General features: G+C 34.4%; 1 protein-coding gene across 1 annotated transcript in view; it reads right to left on the bottom strand.

Annotated features, from left to right (window-relative positions):
* Positions 1 to 238: 238 nt before the first annotated feature.
* LOC136031160 (twitchin-like) overlaps positions 239 to 23,491 on the bottom strand; it is a 60,756-nt gene continuing 37,503 nt past the window's right edge. The window contains exons 6-11 of the mRNA XM_065710499.1: positions 22,943 to 23,251; positions 17,885 to 18,781; positions 16,280 to 16,425; positions 10,203 to 10,327; positions 4,207 to 4,410; positions 239 to 467 (exon numbers count right to left, since the gene is read on the bottom strand). Coding sequence (XP_065566571.1) covers positions 386 to 467; positions 4,207 to 4,410; positions 10,203 to 10,327; positions 16,280 to 16,425; positions 17,885 to 18,781; positions 22,943 to 23,251 — 1,763 coding nt within the window. The 3' untranslated portion in view covers positions 239 to 385. The remainder of the gene's footprint in view (positions 468 to 4,206; positions 4,411 to 10,202; positions 10,328 to 16,279; positions 16,426 to 17,884; positions 18,782 to 22,942; positions 23,252 to 23,491) is intronic.

The following is a 23,491-nucleotide window of genomic DNA, read 5'->3' on the forward strand; positions in this document are numbered from 1 at the left end:
CTATTATCTGGTATTATAAGCTTTTAAGGATGAACAGGAACGATTTAATGAGAAGGCCGCATACTATAAAATCTCGATCTCAGCTTTTACTGTGACATGTTTTAACCTTAAGATACATTAACTAGAAACTCCTTTTTTTCTAACGTGGGCATTTTCCCACGAAGCTTAACCATTCAACTTTTGAAACTGTTAAAATATATTTTGGTTTGTGACTAGCTCATCATAAATTTACAGCTGATAAAAATTCAACGATATATTTGATCGCAAGTTGTTTTAAAAATTGAGAAAAAAGAAAAATCAAGACGATAAAACAATAAAATTGCGGCATAAAAAACAAATGCTTTGTACTAATGCACATTAGAAAAAAAAACGACAAAAAAAAAAATCAGTAAATAAATTTTCGCTTTTTGAATCTAGACTTCCCATCACTTTTCGTCAACTCAGGGAACGAAGGTGGACTAAACTCTCTGAAAAGAAATAAACAAAAAGATAATCAAGCAGAGACAAAGTATTAAATGGGGTACGAACATCCAGTCCAATAATATCACACAAAATTTTAAATTTCGTGCTTTTCCATAAATGAATTTGTAGATAGAAAAACTTTAAATTTGCCAGTTTCTTTTTTTCATCTCGAGTGTAAGCTTTTTGGGGGTTGTTCTCTCCTCTTTTTCTTTGAAGAATTTTACACATTTATAACGTTAATAGCCTACGGTAAGACGCCTTAGGCGTGAGGATTTTTACATATTTTGAAAAGCCGATTCTTTTGATGTGTCTATAGTTTTATTAAACTTTAGCTTTTCATAGTTTAGGTTTTTTTTTCAGAGGTCGCTCCTTACAAACCATTTGATATTGATATTTTACATCTTTCGAATTAAACTAGAAAAATGTTCTAGAACTATCTCCGTTGTTCATTCTTCACCACGCCTATTCTCCAATTTGATTTCTTTTCTATTGGAAGCTATAAATTTACTTGTTTCTCCTTTTTTTGATTTTCTTTTGTTATAAACCATGGATTTATTTCTCAGTTTCTATCTTTTCTGCCGTTCAAGCCTAGTTTCTGGGGTTCATGGATTAGAGATTAGTTTTCTTTTGTTTTTTTTTTTTATTGACGAATTGAGTTAACATGAAACAGTGAGAAAAAAATATATAAAACAATAAAATTATATTCAAATTATTCAACTGAAATAGGAAATCAAATTAAAATAAAAAAAAGCAAACTTTAATCTATTTTATTGAACTTTATCTAGGTTCAAAAATTAGAAGCACAAGGTATTAGAAATCCGGTCAGGATTTAAAATAAGAGATCTGATTTACGAGGTCCTTCTAAATATGGAATTTCATAAAGATCCGATCATTTCTTCGTAAGTTAAAAATACCTTATTTTTTTAATGTTTTAGAATTAACCCCCCCCCCCCCCAACTCCTCCAAAGAGAGCGGATCCGTTCCGGTTATTTCAATCACGTATCTAGGACTTGTGCTTATTTTTCCATCAAGTTCCATCCCAATCCCTCCACGCTAAGTGTTTTCCAAAATTTTAGGTTCCCCCTAATGTCACCAGATCCAATCGGGATTTAAAATAAGAGCTCTGAGACACGATATCCTTCCCAACATCAAATTTCATTAAGATCGACGTTAAAAATACCTCCTTTTTTCTAATTTTTCCGATTTAACCTTCCCCCCACCCCCCACCCCCATATGGTCGAATCGGTGAAACGACAATTTCTAATTTAATCTGATCTGATTCCTGATACGCCTGCCAAATTTCGTCCTAGCTTACCTGGAAGTGCCTAAAGTAGCAAAACCGGGAAAGACCGACAGACAGACCGACAGAATTTGCGATTGCTATATGTCTCTTTGGTTAATACCAAGTGCCATAAAAAAGCAATAAGCAATTCACTTTTCCAGACTCCACAACTCACTAATATAGTCAAATTTCCAAGTTTCATTACCTTTCATTCAACTCATCTCCCGTGGAAGACGAGTTGCCCAGTCATGTGGGGCAATCTCCCCCTGCACTACTCACGTATTTGCCTGAAAAAAAAACTGTTCTTGCAACGTTTTTGTGACACTATCATCTGGTATTATAAGCTTTTAAGGATGAACAGGAACGATTTAATGAGAAGGCCGCATACTATAAAATCTCGATCTCAGCTTTTACTGTGACATGTTTTAACTTTAAGATACATTGACTAGAAACTCCTTTTTTTCTAACGTGGGCATTTTCCAACGAAGCTTAACCACTCAACTTTTGAAACTGTTAAAATATATTTTGGTTTGTGACTAGCTCATCATAAATTTATAGCTGATAAAAATTCAACGATATATTTGATCGCAAGTTGTTTTAAAAATTGAGAAAAAAGAAAAATCAAGACGATAAAACAATAAAATTGCGACATAAAAAACAAATGCTTTGTACTAATGCACATTAGAAAAAAAAACGACAAAAAAAATCAGTAAATAATTTTCGCTTTTTGAATCTAGACTTCCCATCACTTTTCATCAACTCACGGAACGAAGGTGGATTAAACTCTCAGAAAAGAAATAAATAAAAAGATAATCAAGCAGAGACAAAGTATTAAATGGGGTACGAGCATCCAGTCCAATAATATCACACAAAATTTTAAATTTCGTGCTTTTCCATAAATGTATATGTAGATAGGAAAACTTTAAATTTGCCAATTTTTTTTTTCATCTCGAGTGTAAGCTTTTTGGGGGTTGTTCTCTCCTCTTTTTCTTTGAAGAATTTTACACATTTATAACGTTAATAGCCTACGGTAAGACGCCTTAGGCGTGAGGATTTTTACATATTTTGAAAAGCCGATTCTTTTGATGTGTCTATAGTTTTATTAAACTTTAGCTTTTCATAGTTTAGGTTTTTTTTTCAGAGGTCGCTCCTTACAAACCATTTGATATTGGTATTTTACATCTTTCGAATTAAACTAGAAAAATGTTCTAGAACCATCTCCGCTGTTCATTCTTCACCACGCCTATTCTCCAATTTTGTTTCTTTTCTATTGGAAGCTATAAATTTACTTGTTTCTCCTTTTTTTTTTTAATTTTCTTTTGCTACAAACAATGGATTTATTTCTCAGTTTCTATCTTTTCTGCCGTTCAAGCCTAGTTTCTGGGGTTCATGGATTAGAGATTAGTTTTCTTTTGTTTTTTTTTTTAGTGACGAATTGAGTTAACATGAAACAGTGAGAAAAAAAATATATAAAACAATAAAATTTTATTCAAATTATTCAACTGAAATAGGAAATCAAATTAAAATCGTAAAAAAGCAAACTTTTATCTATTTTATTGAACTTTATCTAGGTTCAAAAATTAGAAGCACAAGGTAAATTATTTATTTAATTTTTTTTACAAAATTGTTGATAGTTAGTCAGTTTGAACAAATAGATTTGTTACTTAGGGAATCTAAATCTTGGATCATATGACTAAGGCTGTTAAAAGTACGTTATGAGCTGGAAACCGAAAAAGAAGGTGGCCTCTTAATAGCCGAATGACATTCAGCAAGTCCGTTTCTTACGACAAGATACTAAGCACCGTGTTTTTGGCATTAATTCTGTTTTAGGAAAAAATGTTTGTAGTTTGCCACGCTTTTGGTGGCATTCACAGGCTGCTAAACTTGGCGACAGTCTGAATAGACTAGAAATTCCTTTCAAAAAAGTTGAGACCTATATGGTAATTAATAACCAAGTGCAGCTATTCGGTAAGCATTTCTCCCATCCAAATTCCAAATGGTTATAATTGCAAGAGATAGGCTGCTATCATCAACTTTGCTCTGGCAGAGGTTACACTGAATAGTTCCCTCAAAATACCTCCTAAGAAAATGGGGAAAATTGAAGACAGGTAAATAAAAAGAGTCTCCATCCAGTAGTCGATTATCGTACAAAAATGGCATCCAGCATAAGTAATGCATAAAAACTAATCGATCAACTTCTTTCAGACCAAAACAAAATAATTTAAGCATCAAAAGTTGTGAAGAATATCAAACTATAATGGCTACTGCAGGGTGTGACCAATCTTACCAAAATTGACTTTTTATTTTTTACCCAGGAAAAGCATTTTTCCATTTTTCTCTTTTTTCATTCTGCATTTTCGAACAGCCTGCATCTGCTAACCAATGACGTGAATATGAGCAAAAATAAACACCATTTAATATTTTAAGAACCACCGAGTTAAAACAGTAACTGTAAAATTTACCTTTTTTCTAATCTATGCAAGGGTGTGCCAAACAAATTGACTGGAAGACTAGGATAGATATTAATTTTTTCAACGTGATCAAGGTTTGGAAGAAAAGTTTTCACTGGTTGAGCTTTACTTCCTACTGCATCCTCTTCTTCACTCTCGTATCTCGATCGGAGCCGAACATATTCCAGCTGTTCTCGTAAGCGCTGATTGTCCCACCTGAAAATAAAATAAAATGTAGCCATAGTTTTATGAATATTTCCCGGGAACGGGCCAAATACCAAAAAAGGCAGAATTAAGTCTTGGTTACATAACAACATTACATGCTCCGTTTATTTTAGTGTAAATCAAGTAGTTACTGGCATCAAGCCATGGGCTAATTGTATAGAAAGCCAATACAAGACAGTCCAAGTGAGTGAGAGGGAAATCTGGCATAAGCCCTTTTTAAGATTGCATAGGAATTATGTCATTTCACTTGTTGATAGATAAGTCTATCATCCATTCATCCATTGTATAGTTTTTTACACAACTTTTAGGTACTTGCATGTTATCCTGACCACACTCAAGAAGCTTGATCTGCTTAAAACCGGTTTTTCTGTTTGCATTCTTAGATAATCAGCTTAGCCTAAGTGAAAAAAAGTACTATTCGGGTATTGTTGGGACCCTTTGGCCCTTTTATTAGGAAAATACTTTCTGATAAAATTCTTTTATCAAAATAACTGTCACTTCTAAAGAGGCTAACCGTAATTAGCTGTATCATCTCTCGACAATATTTAGTACTTAGGTGGCAAAAAATTTGAGAGATAGATTGTATTTGTGATTAATGTAGTCAACAAAATGTGAAGCAACAAAGTGAATGTGTTGCTTTGCGCAATTGTGCAATGAAAATGATCAAGACTTCCAAAAATTGCCCGTACATACTTAAGTGGGCTGATTGTCGAAAGGTGCGAGTTGAAAAAGATTTTACTAAATTTTGATTCAGTTTTAGAGTATCTGGAAAGTAAAGGTATAGATTTAAAAGGAAACCTGATCAAAGTAAAAGCCGATATCACACATTTGACAGGTATTTTTTTCAAAAAATTAATGATTTTAACCTATAATTACGAGGTGGCAACCTCTATATATGAAAAAAAGAAAAAAAATGTAATTTCAGCTTTTCGTGGAAAACTGAAATTAATGAAGCAAAACTTTGGTCGGAGCGCATTTTCCCCGTTTTGAAACTTGCCACAGGTAGAATGCCTTTAAGAGGATATTTAGACATGCGTTCAAGATTTAATTGCCCTGCATGATGACTTCAAAATCAGATTTGAAGATATTCTGACTATCCTTGGACATCCACTTTTACCAATCCAAATGGGGAGTTTTCTAAATACGATACGTGAGAATTGACCGGTTCCTGGTGCTATTAAATAAAAAAAAAGTTTGTTATTGTTAAAGTTTGTTATTGTTTTAAAAAGTAGAACTGTGACAAAGAGCCAAACTTTAGCGTAAAGAGCGGGGCGATGAGGAGGGGACAGCCCCTTTCATATACGACATATTTTCTGTTCATTTTAAGTTTTAATATCACTCCTTACTTTGAGTTAAAAAAAACTTGTTTTTTTAAGTTTAATTTCTGAACGTTTTTGAATTAATGCAGGTTTGATTTTGGCTCATCGTACATGAATAATTAAAACGAAATTTGCACATTAATTTTTGCTTTTTTTCGCTAAATGGCTTTCCCAAAGTTTCGATCAAACAATTTTGAGAAAAAAAGGGCGGGGAGGGGGCCTAGTTGCCCTCCAATTTTTTTGATTACTTAGAAGGCCACTAGAACTTTAAAGTTTTTTACGATTGTTTCTATTAGTAATAAACATGTGTAACTTACGACTTAACCTACGTAACGAACTTCTACATTCGTATATTTTTATTACGTATATAAGGGGGTTCGTCCCCTCGTCAATACCTCGCTCTTTACACTAAAGTACAAATTTTGTTCCAATTCTTTAAGAATGACCCCTGGATTACCCAAGCCGTTTAATTAGAATAAATAGCTCTTTTGAAATTACTAAAAATACTTTAGCGTAGAGAGCGAGGTTTTGAGGAGATGACGAGCCCCTTCATATACGTAATAATTTCTGTTCGTTTTAAGTCATAACGTTGCTCCTTACTTTCAGTTGAAAAAACTTGTTTTTTTTATTTAATTTCCCGATTTTTTTTTTTAAACAATACTGGAAAATCCAGCACCCTCTTCATGGAAATTCTTTTTCCCATGATAAATTCCTTCGTGAAAAGAACCTATCACGTAGCCCCTACCCTCCCCCCCCACCAGAAAAATCATCCACGAAAAAGTCTGTATATTTCCCAATAACCAATACTATATGTAAACAATGGGCAAAGTTGATAAATTGCAGCCAATCCCCCTGGAACCGTAAAGGATTAAGCCGTCCTCAAAGACACTGTTATTAGATTTTTCGATTATGCCAAACAAAATAGCTATCTCAAAATTTTGATCCGGTGAATTTGGGAAAAAATGAGCGTGGGAAGGGGTCTAGTTGCCCTCCATTTTTTGTCACTTAAAAAGGGCACTAGAACTTTTAATTTCCCTTAGAATGAGCCCTCTCGCGACATACTAGGACCACTGGGTCTCTGCGATGACCCCTAAACCTAAATAAACGCGCATCCATGATCTTTCTTCTAGCAAAAAAAAAATACAAAATTATACATTTTTGCAGATAGGAGCTTGAAACCCCTACAATAGGGTTTTCTGATACGCTGAATCTGATGGTGATGTTTTTATTAAGATCCTATGACTTTTAGGGGGATGTTGCCATATTTTTTCGAAAACAAGGCAAAATTTTCTCAGGCTCGTAACTTTTGATGGGTAAGACTAAACTTGATGAAACTTATATATTTAAAATCAGCATGAAAATGCGATTCTCTTAGTATCAAAATTCCGTTTTTTTATTTTTGTTGACTATTGAGCCGGGTCGCTCCTTAATTCATTTCGTTACCACGAACTATTTGATAGGCATGCGTGAAATTTTATTATGTCTATATATTGGTTCTAGGCATACTACCCTCCCGGTAAATACCCCCTCCCCCCGTAAAATACTCCATGTGGAAAATAAGGCTTTCCAAATTTAAGGATTTTATTTGAGATTTTTTTTTTTTATTTCCGTAGGGGCAAGGAATTTTGGTACTTGTATATTATGCGCCACTCAATCATGTTCACACTGTATAAAGCTCGAGAACAAACCGGTTTCTTCGATAGTTTCTTTCAGCTTAGCGCGAGACAAGACGAAGACAAGTGACAAAATATATGGGAAATATATATAGTTTGGGCTATATATTTGAACATAAGGGGGGGGGGTAAAGGATTTGGACAGTTGGGCGTCAGAAACCAATTCTTACTTTATAATATGCATAATAATTGTACCAAGCATATTTTGCATGCAGAGCCGCTATACTTTACTCCCTCCTCCCCTAATGTGCAAATCTATAGCCCAAATTTGTTTCTAAAGAAACGAAGAAACTAGCGAAAAAACCGGGTTGTTCTCGAGTTTTACACACGGCGCAAACTTGAGTGAGTGGCGCATAATACACAAGTATCAAGATTTCTTCTCCTACGGAAATAAAAAAAAAAACTCAAATAAAATTCTCAAATTTGAAAAGCCTTATTATCCACTGGGGAGGGGGTATTTACCGGGGAGTATTTTCCGCGGGGGTATTTCCCGGGGGTATCTTCCGGAGGGCGTTTTCCGCGGGGGGTATTTTCTGGAGGGGGGTAAACGCCGACCACCCAACACACTACTAACAAAAAATTTTCCAGCCGTAATTACTAACAGGTAAATCTTTTAACGATGGTTTTGCTGAAACTTGGTTTTGAATTGGTTTTGAAACTTGGTTTGAAGTCCATTGCTAATGTCAGCTTTGCTCTTTGATTTTTTAACAAAATATACTGCAGATTCTACAATAACTCTTCACCTCGTTTTCCACTTCTCTCTTCATTATCGAATTTAAACTCATCTTCAATGTAAGCTATTTGGCTTTCTTTTACTTCTTTTTTAAACTGACAATTCTGCTTTTTCGATCGTCATCCCATGTAACTTTTATTTTGCCTCTCTTTTTCTTGTCCTTCCTCTTCACTTCTCTAATACTCCAGCCACATCGACTACCGTTGACTCATGTTCATTCATTCAATCGAATTGTCATATAATACATTAATAAAGATCAAATCAATACATACATATTAATATAGTCATGGTCTGTACATCTTTGTTCAGTCTTGTCCAATGTATCGCCCATTCTTCAACAATATTTTTCACTAAGTGACCAATGTCCTTTCTCGGTGTTTTTTGAGCAGAGTTCAAATCACTTTCACTATTCACTTTACGCTCCAAACTGACTATATCTGCAAAATTTTCACTTTGTGTTTTGCAAATGTTTTTATTGTCGCCATTATCGTCTAATCGATACCAACAAAAAAGAATAGAAAAGGATAAAAAAAAAAGTATTTTGAAGATCATTTTTTTTTATTAATTCTTGTCCAGATGAAAATTCACACTTGCTTGAAGTTTCAGACTCGGCGACCTTCACTTCAAGACTCTTGTGTGACGACTGAATGTCCACTTCAGATTTAATTAGCGACTGCAAATGCAGTAGTTTATTCCTATTTCTCCATGCTTGGAGCTGCTGAAACAATATCTCAGCCTTGGTTCTAATTAAAGGTGTTATTGAAAAAACCACTCATTGGTTATTTCAATAGCACCTTTGCCACCATAACGAAACAAGTAATCGAGTAATTTTATCGTCTTGTGTGCATGCCGCGGATGATTGAAATCATCCAGTCAAATTCTGATTACTTTCATTATTTCGAGCATTTTAATAGAATCATGAGCAAGTCGGGCCAGCTCAGCCTTCAATTCAGTTGATGGGTCGTTTTCATCGTTAAATGTAGCTTCTCTTGCTAATATCTCCGCTGAGCTATAGCTTGCTACTCTATTTTTAATATTTCTTCTTATCGCCTTAAGATTCATTCCAAATTTACTTCATCTAAGTCGTCACTAGGTTGTGCTAATATTGTACTGAGATCCCTAGACTTTTTGTATCCCTTTTTATTAGAAACATGACGTCATCCAAAAGGAATATTTAACATAATAATCTTCTGTTTTATTATGACGTCATTTATGGTTGTAACCTACCATGAATGCCGTAATTCGTGTGTTATATCATCTTGTGTTTGAAAAGTGAATTGAAAAAATTCTGTTTTAGTCAAAAATTTACAAGACAGGGGATTTAAAATGCCAACCCGGCGTGGGTGGCTGGTCTCCCATCACTAGACTTAAAAAAAGGTATAAAATTCTCAATTTCTGATCTAATGAGCACACTTCGAAGTTTCTGCAACCATGAGCTGGAGGTACTAATAAAGTAGAGGTACTTATTCCCCTCCGATACGGAATAAGTTCTGCTCATTTTGGGGTTTCATGTTGCTCTTTACTTTCATAATAACAGCGTAAACCAGAAATATTCCCAGACCACATAAGGGAGTAGATATAAATCTTATATTTTTGATACGTTTTTTTAAGTTTCTTTTGTACCTCCCCCCCCCCCAAAAAAGTATCTCTTTCACTTTCCTTAGCACTTAAAAGGTTTCTAGGGTAAATACCTAGAACCGTTTTTCAAAGTCTGCGCTGGGTATTCATGTATTTCTTTATGTTAGTAGTTTCTGGTCGTTAACTAAACTTTTTCAATTAACAGTTGTTAAAAATATAAACTCAAATGCACCTTATTGTTTTTAATATATAACTCAAAAATATATTAATTTGACATGTAAAATACTCGAACAACAACCCAGGTAAACGCTATGGGTTTCCAACAAGCTACTTTAGAAGCTAGTAAGAAAACAGGACCCATAAAGTCATATTAGATTTAATTTTTATATTTCCTATCGGAGATCATCCTATGTCCCTATGTGCTACGCCTAGCCATGGAAGAACTAAGGTAAGGGATTGGAGATCATAGACAAATCAAACCTTTTTCGTTTCTTCTCATCAGCATCGTATTTTGCGTGTCTGTTCAAGAAAACTTCTTCACTTAATGGTTCAATTCCGTCTATGGAATGAATAGGCAAAAAAACATGAATTTTAGATGTAGGAACCTAAAAAACATAAACACTTTTAAAATCAGCGTTTCTATTAAGGTACTTTTTAATATCTGTAAAGGGCGACATCTTTGCAGAGCTAACCTCATTTGGTACATATATTGTAGACTACAACTATAAGACACTGAGACAAAAAAATACATTTTTTTTTTACAATACACACTTTTTATTGTTAATAACTACATGAATATAAATTGGTACATACCACAACAATTAAAAAAATTTCGATGGATTCACAAGCTGAAAACAAGCAACAACAGGTAGAAATTTTCATTAATTAAATAAAAGAATGTTTAAGCTGAAAGTAGGGAGCAACATTCCAAAAAGGAATGTTCCAAAAAGGAACAGAAAATTTCCCGTATATGAGGAGGTTGTCCCCTGCTTGATACCATACTCTTCACGCTGAAATTTTTATGCACTCTTAGAAAAGCTCCTTATTCTAATTAAACGGCTCTTGTGTTTCAGAAGTTGTTCTTATAAAAATTGGGACAAACAGTCAAACTTCAGCGTAAAGAGTGAGGTATCAAGGAGGGGGGCAGCGATCTCATATACTGAATAATTTATGTAGTTTCGAGTTTCAATGTTCCTTCTTACTTTGAGCTGAAAAAAACTAGCCATTTTAAAATTTTATTTCTGATTGTTTTTCAAAGTACTGCGAGTAAATCTGCCTCCCCCTACATGAAAAATTCTTCCCTTTACAGGAGACTCCTCCTCAGAAAGTTAATCTCACAAAAATCCCCCCCCCCCGTAAAATTCTGCCCGGATAATTCCGCCCTAGCTGAATCCTCCCCCCCCCCATCAAATTTCTTGCGGATTATTTAGCGATAAAAAATTTATTTAACATACATTTGAAAAAGACCTCTCGTGGTTTATTTCTAATCACTCTGGAAATCTCCTTCTGTGGATATTTTCCCAGAAATCACCCTCCCTCAGCATGGAGTTAATTCCAAGCAGCATAATTCCGCCATAGAGAATATCTTCTGTAAAAATTCTCCGTGGATAATTTGTCCCGCAGAAAATCATTCCTCCTCCCACCACTGAAAAATTCCCCTGACAATTCCAAACCCACTGAATTATATATATATATATATATATATATATATATATATATATATATATATATATATATATATATATATATATATATATATATATATATATATATATATATATATATATATATATATATATATATATATATATATATATATATATCAGTGTATTTTAAAGCCAAATATACAGCCATGAACACAGTACAATAACATAAACGAAAGACACAAATAACATAAACTTTGATCAGCAATCATCATAAAACGCTTAAATGAAACACTGCATTAATCTAATATTAGTACTTAATACTTGAAAAAAAAGGTCATTGAAAAGAACGCTTAACACTCGGAAAAAGACATAAATAAAACATTACATTTACTTTATACTGAGATTTTTTTTTATTATTTATTTATTATTATCTTTGTTTTATTTTACAAAATTTCCAGATACCTTGCTAGTCTACAAATAAACTGAGGCGACATACTATTTAAGACACCTGGAAGCATCAACTTATTATTTCCAAATATCCCTTCCCTTATCGTAGAGAGCCCCTGGCACCGGCTTAAGCAATGCACTAAATAATTCTCTTTAGCTCTGCAAAGCGAACAAGTATATCTGTCTTCATTGAAACATTTTTCTTTAGAATATTTTATAAATGTTGCACTAGTTGGCAGACAGTTAGCCCTGAGCTGCATCCATAACGTCAAATATCTAGCTGGTGAATTCAGCTTAAAGTAGAACTCTTGCCCATAAACCACCTTAACCTCCTTATAAAACTTTAATGTTTCTGATTTTTTTTTTTTATCTCCTCACTCCATTTTTGAATCATTTGATTCTCTAGTACTATCTTAATCTCATTCTCCGTTTTGCCTAAAATGTCTTCAATTTTTAGTGGCCATGATCTTTTTCTCCCTGCGAGAGTAAATCTTCATAAGCTGCCTTAAGCAACCTGTCACTCGGTAACTGGACGACTTTCAACCAAAATTTAATCATTGGGACTAGTCTGTAATTGATTAGTGGCCATATACCTAAATCACCATTTAAAAACTGGGAATGAGTTGTTCTATGCAGCCCAAACAATCTCTTAAAGTACCCTAATTGAATACTCTCTATCTGAGCCGCTCTCTCATGTCCTCAAATCTCTGCTCCGTAATGTAGAATGGGCATTATTCTCGATGAAAAGACCCTTTAATGTAACGACAAATTTTTTATTCCCATTACATTATTCTGGAAAATCGTAAACATTGCTGCTCTTCCCTAGTTTAACGTTTCCTTTATTTGAGAATTCCATCTTCCATTACTTTGAAAAATATATCCAAGATACTTAATTTTATCCACAACTTGTATCTCCTCCCCCTTAAACCAAAATTTACTTTCACATTTACCATTCCTCTTATTAAATGTAATCACTTTTGATTTCAGAACATTTAACTGCAGGCCCTTCATCTTTAGATAATCAAACAGTTCGTGGTAACGAACTGTAGTAAGGAGCAACCCGGCTCAATAGTAACCAAAACTCTAAAAAGTGGAATTTTGATCTCAATAGCTACATCAAAAGAATCGCATTTTAATGCTGATTTTAAATATATAATTTTAATCAAGTTTAGTCTTACCCATCAAAAGTTACGAGCCTGAGAAAACTTGCCTTATTTTAGAAAATAGGGGAAAACAACCCCTAAAAGTCATAGAATCTTAACACAAATCACACCATCAGATTCAGCGTATCAGAGAACCCTCAAAGCGTATCAATAGGAGCTTGAAACTTGTAGAAGTTTCAAGCTCCTATCTACAAAAATGTGGAATTTTGTATTTTTTGCCAGAAGGCAGGTCACGGATGCGTGTTTATTTGTTTGTTTTTTTTTGTTTTTTTCCCCAGGGGTGACCGTATCGACCCAGTAGTCCTAGAACCTTGCGAGAGGGCTCATTCCAACGGAAATGAAAAGTTCTAGTGCCCTTTTTAAGTGACCAAAAAATTGGAGGGCACCTAGGCCCTCTCCCACGGTAATTATTTTCCCAAAGTCACCAGATCAAAATTCTGTGATAGCCATTTTATTCAGCGTAGTCAAACAACCTTAGAACTATGTCTTTGGGGACGACTTACTCCCCCTCAGTCCCCGTGGGAGGGGCCACAAGTTACAAACTTTGACCAGTGCTTACATATAGTAATGGTTATTTGGAAGTGTACAGACGTTTTCAGGGGGATTTTTAGGTTGAGGGAGAAGTTGATAAGAGGGGGATATGTTGGGGGAACTTTTCTTAGAGGAATTTGTCATGGGGGAAGAAAATTTTCATGAAGGGAGCGCAAGATTACCTAGCATTATTTAAAAAAATACAATGAAAAAATAAATCTGAACAAGTTTTTTCAACTGAAAGTAAGGAGAAGCATTAAAATTTAAAACGAACAGAAATTATTACGCATATGATGGGTTCACCTCCTCCTAATACCTCGCTCCTTTTAAAGCTAAAGTATTTTTAGTAATTTCAACTATTTATTCTACGGCTTTTGTGATTCAGGGGTCATTCTTAAGTAAGAAATTAGAACAAAATTTAAGCTTTAGTATAAAGAGCGAGGTTCAGACGAAGGGGTGAATCCCTTTGTAAACGTAACAAAAACATGAGAATACAGAAGTTCGCTACGTAAGCTAATTTGTAAGTTACGTATATCTTTTACTAATAAAAACATTCGTAAAAAAATTAAAAGTTCCTGTTGCCTTTTTAAGTAACCAAAAATCGGAGGGCAACTAGGCCTCCCCCCCCCGCTCCTTTTTTTCTCAAAATCATTCGATCAAAACTATGAGAAAGTCATTTAGCAAAAAAAAATAAATATGCAAATTTCGTTTTAATTATTCATCTGCAGAGAGCCAAAATCAAAACATGCATTGATTCAAAAACGTTCAGAAATTAAATAAAAAAAACAAGTTTTTTTAACGGAAAGTAAGAAGCGACATTAAAACTTAAAACGAACGGAAATTACTTCGTATATGAAAGGAGATGCTTCCTCATCAACGCCCCGCTCTTTAAGCTAAAGTTTTTTACTGTTTTAAAAAGTAGAGTTAAGAAGAAGAGTCAAACTTTAGCGTAAAGAGCGGGGCGTTGATGAGGAAGCATCTCCTTTCATATACGAAGTAATTTCTGTTCGTTTTAAGTTTTAATGTCGCTTCTTACTTTCCGTTAAAAAAACTTGTTTTTTTTTATTTAATCTTCTGTTAAATCCAGGAGCTTCTGTAAAATATTTGCCGAATTCGCCACGAGAGCAATGTCATCCACAAACAACAACACTGAGAAGTTTATATTACCTAATCTCACTGTTGGAGCCCATTTTTTGCTAAAAATTAACAATATCATTAATAAAAAGACCAAAAAGTCGAGGTGACAAGGCGCTGCCCTGCTTTACTCCTTTCTTGACTTTAAAAGGCCTCGAAATACCCGACCCACATACTCTTACTATTGCACTAGTTTCAAAATACATATTTACAACCAAACGAATGAAACATGAAGGTAGCCCCACATCATGTAGGCTTTTCTAAGCAGAACTCTATTGACATTTTCAAACGCTTTTTTTAAGTCCAAAAATGCCATATAGAACTTATTTTTTCCTGGTCCATACTTTCAATTAATCCACTTAAAATAAACACTCTATCCGTAGTACTATAACCTTTTCTAAAACCTCCCTGTTCTTCTTGCATAACTCCAATATGTATATATATAAATATATAAAATATATATATATATATATATATATATATATATATATGTATATATATATATATATATATATATATATATATATATATATATATATATATATATATATATATACATATATATATCTATATATATATATAAATAATATATATATATATAAATATATATATATATAGATTTATATTTATATAATATATTTATATATAATACGTATGTATAATATATATATATATATATATATATATATATATATATATATATATATATATATATATATATATATATATATACATAAGTAAACTAATTCAATTTAAAATGACACTTAATAAATATTTAAATCCCTAAAAAATAGAATGTTGTCATCATACATATACCAAATTTTTCAAAATAATATTAAACATCTGAAACTAAAATAAAAAATTAGAGCTTTCTAGAAGAATTTTAAGCAAAATTAAAAATAATACAAACAATTTGAAGAGTATGCTCTTTGTGCTAGATTTGTTCTAGCTAAAAACAAAATATAACCTAAAAGTACTTTTTTATATAATTCAGAATAAGTACAGTTTGCTGTATTCCGGTGTCAATTTCTGAGCTTCAGAAAAAAAAAACAACTGTGCAACAATGTATTTATAGGCAAATCGAGCTGTTCTACACGCTTGGGAACCAGTGCATCCCGATATTTGGAATCAGCACCATTGAATAGCCTACCCTAGAAATCACTACCAAACCAACTGTAACAAATTTGTTCCTCCCTTGAAAGATACAGGCACCTGGATCACAGACTAAATTGAGAAACGAAAAAAAAATGCTTTGATGCACTTGTGAATTTAGTGTCTTTCTTCTTAAACCAGCAGTGACCATCCTAGATGTCAGTTCCGAATTATGAAAAAATTACAGTAAAAGATCATAAAAAAAATTATGATAACCAAAAAGAGACAAGACACCAAAAAGAAGGATAAAATAACGCAAATACTCTAAAATGACTGTTTGCCATCGTACATCCTCCAAAAAATTGAAAATTGGTTTTGGTATAAAAAAAAATATAAAAAAATCATGAAGATGCATCTTTTTTATATTTTGTGAATTTTAGTGGGAATGTTGTTCTTGTATTATTCACATCCCTGCTCTAAAGAAATGGCAAAATGATATTAAAAGAAAAAATATTGAAACTTGTATAAACACAAAAAGACTTACCTCAACAGAGAATTCTAACGTACAGTCCACTGTAGCTTGTTTGGGGACACAGGCAATATAGTAAGAGTCTTTAACTAATAGTAGATCAGAATCTTCTGGGATCATCTCTGAATCGATATAACACACTTGTTTTGGAAGAATAGATGCTAGAAGTTAAAATAATTTTCTGTGATGAAAAAAGTGTTGTCTTCCATATACCTCATCAAGTCATCGGACTCGTTTTCATAACTCTGGTTTCAGTGTATTAATAGAGTAATCAATAATCTAAATTCAAACATTTGAATTTACCATGTGAATTCAAAAACCTTGAGATTGCATACCCCACAAATAAACTATCCTACAATTGTATCTTATTGGGACCACATAATTACGCAACCGAAAACTAAAAAAAAAACATTGTAGAAAAATATATTATTCACAGACGAAACTTAAAGGAGCACAATGTGAGTAATAGGCTACACATGGGAACCTAATGGACCACATTAAATTTAACGAACACGAATAAGATAAGCACGAAAAAGGAAAGAGATCATTCCATTGTTAATACTGAAATATTATACTGAAACATACTTTTAAAAGATCGCTCAGCACACAAAAAATGTGCAGACAAGGAAAAGAACACAAACCTAAATATTAAAGCATCACATACAAGAGGATACTCCAACTGACAAAAATATAAATAATGAATGAAAAAGAAAGTGAAGTCAAATCCTTATAACACAGTTTAATCAGGATTCTGCCCCCAGCTTATATGGGTGTTCCTGCACTAGATAGAAAAAACACACGGATGTTTTGGGCCATGTGTCACCGGGGCATTTCTAAAACCCCGATGCCCCCCCCTCGTGGTATTTCAATTTTGTTATCCAAAATTTCACTTGTGTTCACCTGATGGAAGTCACACCACCAAATGAGTTCTCACCCTCTTCACCCAACTTAGCGAATAATACACCTGCTTAAGCACGTAAATTTCCTGCTACAGCCTAAAAATTCTTTTTGTCATAGCACCAAACGAGTTGTTAAAGAAGACATTACCCTGCGTGTATGGATATTTTGACTTACGAGATCTTTATTGTAAATGTTAACCCATTCCATAAATTTATTACACGCAGTTGAAGGCATAACTGTGCCGAAGGGAGGGGAGGCGATAGGTAAAGAGAGAATGTCTAACAAGCAGGTTCTGAAGGGCCTGGCTGAAATTTGAAAAATTAAGGCCTTAAACCTCGCCTTTTTAGTCCTTTTTATCTCTTTAAATAGTCTCTATAGACACGTTTCCTACTCAAGCCATATCCATATCAGCCTAGTATCTGAGGGATTAGGCCAACAATGAAACAGAAATGCTAAAATCCAAATCAGGCTTTGACACCCCACCCCCTCAGCCTCCTAGGAAATAAAAGGTATACATTTGTAAAAACTAGGTGTTCTTTAAATAAATCAATTTAAAGCAGAAAAACAACTTCAATCTGAGCAAAACACTTTTTCTTAGCGATATTGGTTTTATTATAGACTAGGGGTTAACATCCCCTAAAAAAAAACTGCAACCCCCCGTGCGTATATACGAATGAGCCTACAGAAATAATGGTGAGCTGTAATAAGCCTGATAAATACCTTTCGTTTCCTTTTCGACCTCTCTAGTTTCTGACATTGACTTTGATGTGACCGTGGAAGCTATTTCGCTAGCATCACTTGATCCATGAATATTTTCGGCATAAACACGAAAGTGATAACTTCGTGAAGGACTGAGCTCTTCTATGCTTGCGATGGGAAAAGCTGTTGAGCACGCCAACTCCCAAGACGATGTTGGAGAGTCCCTTTTCTCAACAGTATAATTCATAATAGCAGATCCACCATCCCAAGAGGGCGGTTGCCAGCTAAGAATGAGACTATCATACGTGACATCCTCAACTTTGAGAGAGGAGGGTGGATCTGGTCTATCCCGAATCTGAATCTTAACAGTCACAGAATCTACTCCATGTTCATTTTCAGCCACCATTCTATAGGATGCTGTATCAAACGGGGTAGCATCACGAATCGTCAGAATGGCGCTACCGTCTTGAGTTTTTACATCATAATAAACGTCACTCAGAATTTGCTCACTGTCACGTAACCAGGTTATAATCGGCTCAGGGATCCCAGCAAAAGGAATAGCAAGAACAACACTGTCACCTTTATTAAAATATGCGGTTTCACGGAATATTGGAGGCAAACTGATTTTTGGTGGAACTCTAACGAATAAACGAGCACTAGTTGATGTCTGGCCCCGCTTATTCACAGCCCAACACGAATATTCATCTCCATCTTTTATGCAAACGTCGTCTATTTCTAGAGAATATATATTATCATTACTTTTAATTTTATATTTATCACTTTCCCAGAGCTCTCTATCACCTTTATGCCATGTAATAAAAGGAGGGGGGTGCCCAAGAATTTGACAGGTAAAACTAACATTCTTGCATCCTAGTGCAAGAAAATCTACCATCGGTTGAGCTACTTCCGGAGGACAAACTGAAAAAAAAAAAAAAAAACTGATACAACAGTTGAAACTGAATGATTCTAGGCGAAATTTTCACTACCAGCATATAAGCTATGTCGTCCTTTCCCCATCCTCAGTAATTACGGAATATTTAGAAAAAAATATAAGAATTCATTGAAAATAAGAAGAAAATTCATTTTCCTTTAGAAGGAAAATCGACTTTATCTTTTACCCACAACATCTATTCTTAGTCGCAGGAGTCAATTTGGTGATAATTTAAGGAAATAGGAAACAATAGGAAAATACTCTAAAAATATGCGGCCTGGAGCTTTTTCGCTTACTTAATTCTTTATGTTTACGATTTATTGCGCATTTTCTTATCTTTGCACCACAATTGACATGTTTTTCGCTAATTTTGAGTAAGTCTTGAAAGAGGATGTAAATGACCAAGCAACATCACTATGATCATACCGGCTAGCATGTATGATTGATAGCAGAATCTTCAGTTTTAACCTTTGCCTTTTTAGTTCTCATTTCTTTCTACCACATCTTTTACTTAATCTTATTAAGACTGTTTTTATTTTCAAAGTTTTCTTTCACTTCTTGCGGTTTATCTTGTTGTTGTTTATTTGTACCCCTCACATTATAACTTAGCAGAGATTTGTGCTAAAATATTCATGCTTTCTTAAACGTTTCACTGACAGTGAATCTGCCTTCATTTTCACTGTTTTGATCATGATCGCACTAAAGACAAGCCAATTTGCCAAGGCGCATCAGGGCCGTATCCAGCATTTTGTTCATGGGGAGGGGTATTTTTTTTAGGAAGGTGAGACAAAAAAAAATTAAAAAACGCACCAATAATTTGTGTGTGTGCATTTTTGTTACGTTTTTACGACTCAGACAAATATTTCGGGGGGGGGGGGGGAACCCTAGCCCCCCTGGATACAGCCTTGACAAGCACATTCAAGAAATATAAGTTTGCACTCGTTCCCAAGTTTCTCGGCAAATGAAAATGGATGATACCACACAAGTGACAAAAGAAAGCCTAACAAAAGTTAAGAAGGTCATTCCTGATCTTTGAGCTTCACCAAACACATTTAAGAAGCATTAAAATGAACTTTGGTTGAATTTTATTTCTATTCCCCCCCCCCCCCCTAGTTAGGGCGTTTCGCAAATGTATGAGAACTGTAGTAAAAGAAAAGTACAAATAGAAAATCCCAATCAGCGTAGGAATTGATCCAATAGACTTTCGACAACACGCTGACATCAGATCAGTTTGTCTAGTACGTTAAAAACAACAAAAACACCCTGAAAAAAATCTCCAAATATATCAGATATTCAACAGATTGAGCTTTTGAAACCCTTTCCATTTAATGGTGAACAGATATTAGTATAATAGAAACGAATAAAAGATACATCTTCTTAAATTTACAGTGATTGGTTTTTTTTTTCGCCCGATGAATAGAAGTATGAGATTTTTTTTTTTTTTTTTTTTTTTTTTTTTTTTTTTTTTTTTTCCTAGAACCCCGATTTCAGCTTATTCCTAAAAAGTGGTAAGGGTCTAACCTCTGCGGTTTATACGGAAAAATGTGGACCTTAGGCCGGATTGATAAATATGACTTTGCATTTTGGAAAGCTTCGTAGAAATCTTGCCTTGGGCGAAAAAGGATGGTTTTTGCTTGTCCTTGAGCCAGAGCCTATAGCGTGTGAAGTGAATTGGAGTTTTATAGCCTATGTCAGAGAGAACTATCTGAAGCTATGCAGTCAAGCTTTCGTTTTATCAAACCGTGTTTCTGCTTTCGAGTGGAAAACTCCGTTCTAGCAGGCAAGCAGGCAGGCACCACTTTCAAATTGAAGATAGACTAAAATCTATAAATGTTAAATATATGCGGCAGTTACCCGGCCCCACAGCCAATATATCTTCTTTGAGTGATAAATAGAAAAATTTACAGAAACAAAAGAGTGGCATTTTCCCACGGGTCCGAAAGTGCTGTTATCTATTGTTTCTACCAATTTCTGTTCGTCATTTCAGCTGAGTTTATCATTCGGTTTTTCGCACTTGGGATTGCATAAGAGAAATGGTATCAGATGTGCCTCTTAAACTTTAAAAGTTCTCTCATTGCTCAAGAAATTAGAGTTTATCCTTTGCTCCTTTCTAAGTGATGACGTTAGAAACTTGGCCTACGGCAAAAAAGTCGACTTTTGAAGTAAGACAGATAGATTTTTTTTTTTCGACGGCAATCGATAGCTCTTGATGAGCTGATCAATACCAGTTTGAAAGTTTAAAGGGGTTGACAACGTCAGTAGTAAGGTACACACTGAAACCAAAAATAGGCCGATACCAATTGTGAGACACATAGGGGAGTTTTAAGCAACAGTCGGCTGTTAGCTCATAATCATCTTCGGCAATGAGCGGTTCGCAACTTTTGCTAGTTGGTGTACTTATTATTTGTTTCCGGTGTATCTGATGGTAAGACCAATTTGGTTTCAGTGGTAAGACATGTAGTGGACTTGTTTATTTTAAGATCCTTACAGATTAACAACTTCAGCGTTTAATCGAAGCGAGGAAACAAAACCAAAGTGTTGCTCTCGCAGCACTTTGCTCGGCGAAGCCAAACAAACGTTGCCTTGACACCTCACGTTGCCCATACAACGTAGATCTAATATAAAATCTTTGACAGACACAAAACTAGTTTCGCACGCCAAGTTTACATTGATTAAAAGTCCACACTGACGGGCCAATGAAGAAAAGAAGTATGGAAGTTTCTTAAGATAACCTTATTTACCGCATAGTAATATAAAATATTTGACAGAGACAAAACTAGTTTAGCAGCCCTTCCTTTAGAACTAAAGACTGTCAAACATTATTTACCCCGTTACATATCAAAATGAGTTAACTGTAGTTGTAATAGCAGATGAGTTAACTGAGAACGGGTATTTTATGGATTCGCTGCCTATATCCTAGCTAAACTAGCATATGCTTAGCTAAACTAGTTAACAAGTTAATGTTTTTGTTTGACGTCATTTGTATTAAAAACGTCGAAGATACGTTGCGTCTCGTGCCATCTGTTTCCTTTTGTATTTCTAAGATGGTTAGTAATTTGAAAGACGTAGTTAAAAAGTCTGAATTATGATTAAAAATAGTCCTGGGTTTAAATTGACTCTACAGTGGGTAGTTCATTGAAAAGAAGGTGACGATTTGAAAATCAGCAACCTCAGAAAGCAGGACTATTATAAGGTTGATGGTGGCCTTGTTAAAATTAATCCCTCACTCACCCCCCCTCCCCCCAAAAAATAACCCTAAAGGATTATGTAAGCTATCAGTAGCTAATGTTCCCCCCTCCCCCTACAATAATTAAATCTTGTGATACCATTCTGTAGAACTATCGTTTACTGCTCTATTCTACATGATACAATTTTTTGAGGTTATGATATGATATCATCTTTTGCCAAGTTTGTGTTATTTTCTTTAACCAATATTATTATTAGTATTTTTGTTAAAAACAGTGAGAGTACAATCGATAAAGACGGCACCTATAATTCTATGGAACGTGATTCAAGCATGACCTTTCTATGGATGGGAGGGGAATTGGTCAAATCTTCCTAATAAGGTTTACAAATTTTAAAAACATGCAAAATAGGTAAATGGCGTGGTAATAGTTTTTTTTAGCCTCCATAGTAGTTCGTTTTTATCTAAGATTGATGTTTTCAGAACTGCCTTGGTAGGGAGGGAATCAAAACACAATAGTACAGTAATAGCCATCAATAGCCCCTCCTTCACTACCCTCCTTACACTACACCTGCCTGTCACAAGGAAATCTTCCTCGAGGAGCAATGACCCTCGCAATAAGTAGAGACAAGAAAATGACGCGACTTTATGCCATAATGACTTGTTGTTATTAGGAATATTTATTCACATTATAGTATTGGATGTTTAAATACTAGGTTTTATTGCATTAATTGCAGTACTTTCTTTTATTAGGCGTCTTACTATCCAGTTCATTGTTTGATTATCGCTATTTTTTCCTATTTAAATAACTACTTCAACCGGGTAGCAAGACATTCATTTTGTTACGAGGGTATTTATAAAAATAAAAAGTTAAAACATTTATCGTATATAAAGACATTTCCACCATTAAATGGAATGGGGTGTAAAAAAGTTCTAGTGAAAATATATATAAACATATATATACATGAACCTTTGGGGTCAAATATCCTCACTGGCGACAACGTCGTAGATGGCAGGCTTGTACCGAGCTCATTCTCGGCCAAAACACGAAAATCATATTCTCTGTCTTCCATAAGGCAAGAAATCGTGATTTGATTCGTTATACATACTGTTGTATTGATTCTTTCCCAGACAAATGAGCCAATTTCACACTTTTCTATCCAAAAGCCTATGATAGGAGCACCCCCATCGTCACTGGGGCTATTCCAAGAAAGACTAACATAATCTTCGCCAACTTCGGATGCATGAGGTATACCAGGTGGCGACGGTACATCTGAAAATTCAAAATATAGCATTAGCTGTATACAGAGGAGGATAGAATACGAGCTGGAAATTGTTAGCCTAACAATTTTGAGGATCCTACTATATTTGCAAAGTAGGCTTAGTCCTCAGAAAAAGCGTGAGAATTCTTCACGTCGCGTGGGTATTTTTCAAGTCCTTCAAGAAATATCAGGTAAGTAAAATGTCCTTTTCCGAACGTTTATCTTAATATATTATCTCAAGATGTATATTA

The sequence above is a fragment of the Artemia franciscana genome, chromosome 1 (assembly GCF_032884065.1).
Source record: "Artemia franciscana chromosome 1, ASM3288406v1, whole genome shotgun sequence".
In the NCBI taxonomy this organism is placed as follows: Eukaryota; Metazoa; Arthropoda; class Branchiopoda; order Anostraca; family Artemiidae; genus Artemia; species Artemia franciscana.